Source organism: Eurypyga helias, unplaced genomic scaffold, assembly GCF_000690775.1.
Source record: "Eurypyga helias isolate BGI_N326 unplaced genomic scaffold, ASM69077v1 scaffold4457, whole genome shotgun sequence".
NCBI classification, from domain to species: domain Eukaryota; kingdom Metazoa; phylum Chordata; class Aves; order Eurypygiformes; family Eurypygidae; genus Eurypyga; species Eurypyga helias.
In genome coordinates, this window is record NW_010262214.1 from 5,577 (window position 1) to 9,866 (window position 4,290).

Consider the following 4,290-nt stretch of genomic DNA (forward strand, 5'->3'; position numbering starts at 1 on the left):
CTCTTCTACCCCACCCTGCCTTACCTCAACGCCTCCAGACATCTCTGTCAAAATCCGTTGTCACTTTGAGCTCTGCTGTGTGACAGTGAGTGTTTGTAGTGTGATTATTTTGATGGGGAATTGTGGATGTGTGATTTTTTTTTTTGGGGGGGGGGGGGAGGTTACTACTTCAATTGAGGATGGGGTGTCAGTTAACTGAAGTATTTAGAGTAAGTTCATAGCTGATATTTTGGGTTTCCTTAAGCTTGTTCTCTAGATAAGAGATCTGCAGAGAATTTTTGTTTCTTTACTCTCCCGTCACTGCAAGTGCGATTCATCTGTTGAGATAATTACACAGTAAGATACAACATGTTCAGAAAACCTTCCCTATCATTTTCACAGGGTTTGTTTTTTTTTTTTTTCTTCCTTCCATTCTTGCCCAAAATGCTGCTTCTATTTGGGCTGTTCTGTAAAAGCTTCATGTCAAGCTCAGCAAGTCCTTTACTATCATGGTGGGTTAAGAGCAGAGCCATCTCGGCTGGGCAGGGTTCCCAGCTCTCGGCTGCTTGGGTAGCTGTTGTCTGCAGCTCCTCAGGGACTTCTGGTTGCATAGTCTTAATTTGACTTTTGAGTATTTCCTAGGTAGAATGGGGAATGCACTGACTGCCCATCTCTACCATGTTGCCCTGAGCAGGGAGCGATAGGCATTGAATTCTGCTTGATTCCTTATGGTGGATCTGATTTGCTGAGGCTTTTGTATGTTTAAAGGGATGCTCTGTAGGATTTCAGCACAAGGGATGATTTACTTGTTTCCTTCCACTTCTCGTCCTTAAGTTGTTGTTCTTAGTTCTGACTATGTACTTGAATTTCATGCTTTAAGAAATACATTCTTTTATAAAAGAAGTGGTTCTTGAGGGTAATAAAACAGACAACAATCTCAAGTGGCCTGCTTTTATGCTGACTACTAGATGTAGGGTGGGAACAAAGAAAAAAAGGCCAAGGAGCTAGTTCAGAAAAATAAAATATTAAGAAAAACCCAAACCCACAATTAATTTTGCTGAAAATACTAATAATGGAATAGTGCATGCTGATTTAAAATCAAATAATGCAAATACTGCATGAGAGAAATACCACAAGTAGCACGACTTAAATGACAGAATATAAACCTTTTACTCTGAAAACTCGGCAAGAACCTCTAATATAAATGTGACTTGTTTTAGCCAGCCTGCTGGGGATTGTTTAATTTGCTTCCCAGTCCCTGAAGAGATGTGATATAACTGTTAAGTAACCACAGGGTAATAACAGACTGAGTGAACCTGATCTTTATCTGTGATCAGTTTTAGCTACGGAGGTGAAAAGCTTATGCTTTTTTGTATCTTTCTGCCTGTAACCACTTCTTCTAGGCTCTTTTAAATTTTCCGCCCTGCTCAGTCTATCACTGTGGCACTGGTGGCAGCCTGAGGCCCACACGGAGCTTTACAAAAGCTATTGGCCTGGCTGCCTCTCTTGCAGCTTTGCATCCCGATATTTCCTTCTCTCTGTCCTTAGTCGGGCACAGGTTTGCCACTCTGTATGACATCTAAGGTGATTAGGATCTTGTGCCATGGTTGGGTTCCAAGGTTTTGCCAAAACGATAGCATATCTATTAATGAAGTAATTGTAAAAGCAATTATTTAGATACTGACAGCAAATGCAAGGGCTAGTGATGATCAGGCACAAACGCTCCCTACTAGGCTGCGAAACCCTGCACGGGGTCCGCTCCCCACGAGTAATTGCTGTCAGATCTGCCTGTGTAAATCAGTTCGAGTTCAGTTTGGTTCATAATAAAGGCAGTAAAATTGCTAAGGCAGCTGACGCTGACCTCACTGGAGTAGCTGAAGTGTGATGTAATCCCAAACGCAGACTCCCCCTTCCATCATGTTTAATAGCCCTGTGTCCAAAATAGTGCTGAGTGCGTATAAGAGAGAGCCCAGCACTACTGCTGTTGCTGGGGCTTGCTTCATCCTGTGGTTGGGTAAGGAGCCGTGTTTTGGTTTTGGAGATAATTGGGCCGTGTGGCGCTCACAGGGCTCTGGGTTGACAGCCCAGTGAAACAATCCCTGGCTTTAGAGTAGTCAGATATTTAGAATATGTTTTTCCCTTTTCAGCACATTTACTTAAAATCTGCAGCAGTAAGTAGCAGGTGTGTTCATGGAACGTATATGCTTGTAACAGCGTATATACACACATTTTTACATTTGTTCCTGTATAATTGAAGAACAAATTTTTTTTCCCCCAGTAATAGGCGTTTTATTGCTTAGTCAGTAAAATGGAAGAGTTAATGACCTATGCTTCCCTGTCCTGACTGGATACATTGAGAAATGGAAATAATGATGGGGCTGTGGCTCAAACATGGGATTTCACAGCAAGAATGGCTTGGCTGTTGCTCAGGTTTTCTGTGTGACCTCCCAAAAGTCACTTTTAACCTCTTAACTTCCACTCTGTTGCCTGTACAGTAGGACTGTTAGTGTAAAGGGGCTGTGCTGGGGTTTTGTAAGCAGGTAAGTCTTCTAAAAATTACCGATTCATCCAAGCATTGTGCACTGCAGTCCACCAGTGGACAAAATATATCTTCTGCCTGCATTAACTGTATACGATATGAGCTTTTACTTAAGGCCTCCAAATATATACCCTTTCATGTCCCTATCCCATTTGCCCTACTCCCACCCCCCAAAAAAACCCAAAAAAAACCCAAACGCATCAAAGAACCAAAATGAAACACAAATGCTGTCAGGTATGGTGATAGTTGCAAGGACCAATAGTTAATTTTTAATCTTTTTTTTTTTTTTTTCCCTTCCACTCAACCTAGGATGCAGGGGCTTTAATCCAGGATGAATGAATGCTACTATGATAAGCGCATGGACTTTTTCTATAACAAGACAAACACTGACACAGTAGATGAGTGGACAGGGCCAAAGCTTATTGTTGTTTTGTGTTTTGGGACATTTTTCTGCCTCTTCATTTTCATTTCAAATTCTTTGGTCATAGCAGCTGTGGTCAAGAACAAGAGGTTTCATTTTCCCTTTTACTACCTCCTGGCCAATTTAGCTGCTGCAGACTTTTTTGCTGGAATTGCCTATGTCTTCTTGATGTTCAACACTGGCCCAGTGTCTAAGACATTGACTGTTAACCGCTGGTTTTTGCGTCAGGGTCTGCTGGACACCAGCCTCACAGCTTCCCTGGTGAATCTCCTCGTCATAGCGGTTGAGCGGCACATGTCGATAATGCGGATGAAGATCCACAGTAATCTCACGAAGAAGAGAGTCACCTTTTTGATTATATCAATTTGGGCCATTGCTATTTTCATGGGTGCTGTTCCTACCCTGGGTTGGAACTGCCTCTGTGACATTACTGCCTGCTCATCCCTGGCGCCTATTTACAGCAGAAGTTACCTGGTGTTCTGGAGCGTCTTAAACCTAGTCGTCTTCTTCATTATGGTGGTGGTTTACATAAGAATCTACATGTACGTCCAGAGGAAAACTAATGTCTTGTCGTCCCACACTAGTGGATCCATTAGCCGTAGGAGAACCCCTGTGAAGCTTATGAAGACTGTCATGACGCTCCTAGGTAAGGACTGCAAACCCTGGTGTGTGAGGCTGCCAGTGCCAGTGAATGGGTTTCTGTGTTGGTTTGGTTTTGCTCTTTTTTGTTGTTTTTAAACAACACAAAAAAACCCAATCCCCTAAACCAAAACTAAACAACAACAACAACAAATCTCCAAACTTTTAAGTGCTGGAGTCATTTAGACTTGTGTCTGATTTAGATAATAAGTGTTGCACCACACAGAAACGTGAAGCAGAGGACTGGTCAGCATGTAGAAGAAAAGCGTCTGTGTTTTGTACACCTCTCTGGGTGTTCTCCTCCTGTGGTCCTACAGTTAAGAGCTGAGGGAATCAGGGTTTCAGTGTGACTTCATGGATTCATGGTGGGCACAGCTGCAGGTGGTTTTTTGCGCTGCTCTTTGGGCTTGGATGGCCCCTTCCAGTGTCTGGGACTCAGGTCCCTGCCATCCTTCTACCATAACCCCTAAAATGGTCCATCACAGGGTAGGAGCAAGGTTTTTCCTTTGGCATGCTAAACTGTAGGAAGTTATCTGATTGAAACTGGAAGATGTGAAACCTAGCAGAAGGGGCTAAAATCCTCTTAGCTTGCGGCATAGTCCTAGCTACGCTGGTGACTGTGGGTTATGCAGAAGGGTGGCTGCAGGTGTGTAGGTACGTGATCTTCAGGTGGTATGCATGTGGTATCTCTTCGGAACTTGGCAGTGAGATT

At 43.2% G+C, this 4,290-nt stretch overlaps 1 protein-coding gene across 1 annotated transcript in view; it reads left to right on the forward strand.

Moving 5' to 3' along the window:
• The first annotated feature begins 6 nt into the window (after nt 1-6).
• The window catches only part of LPAR3 (lysophosphatidic acid receptor 3), an 8,101-nt gene continuing 3,817 nt past the window's right edge, over nt 7-4,290 (forward strand). The window contains exons 1-2 of the mRNA XM_010155615.1: nt 7-85; nt 2,828-3,585. Coding sequence (XP_010153917.1) covers nt 2,850-3,585 — 736 coding nt within the window. The 5' untranslated portion in view covers nt 7-85; nt 2,828-2,849. The remainder of the gene's footprint in view (nt 86-2,827; nt 3,586-4,290) is intronic.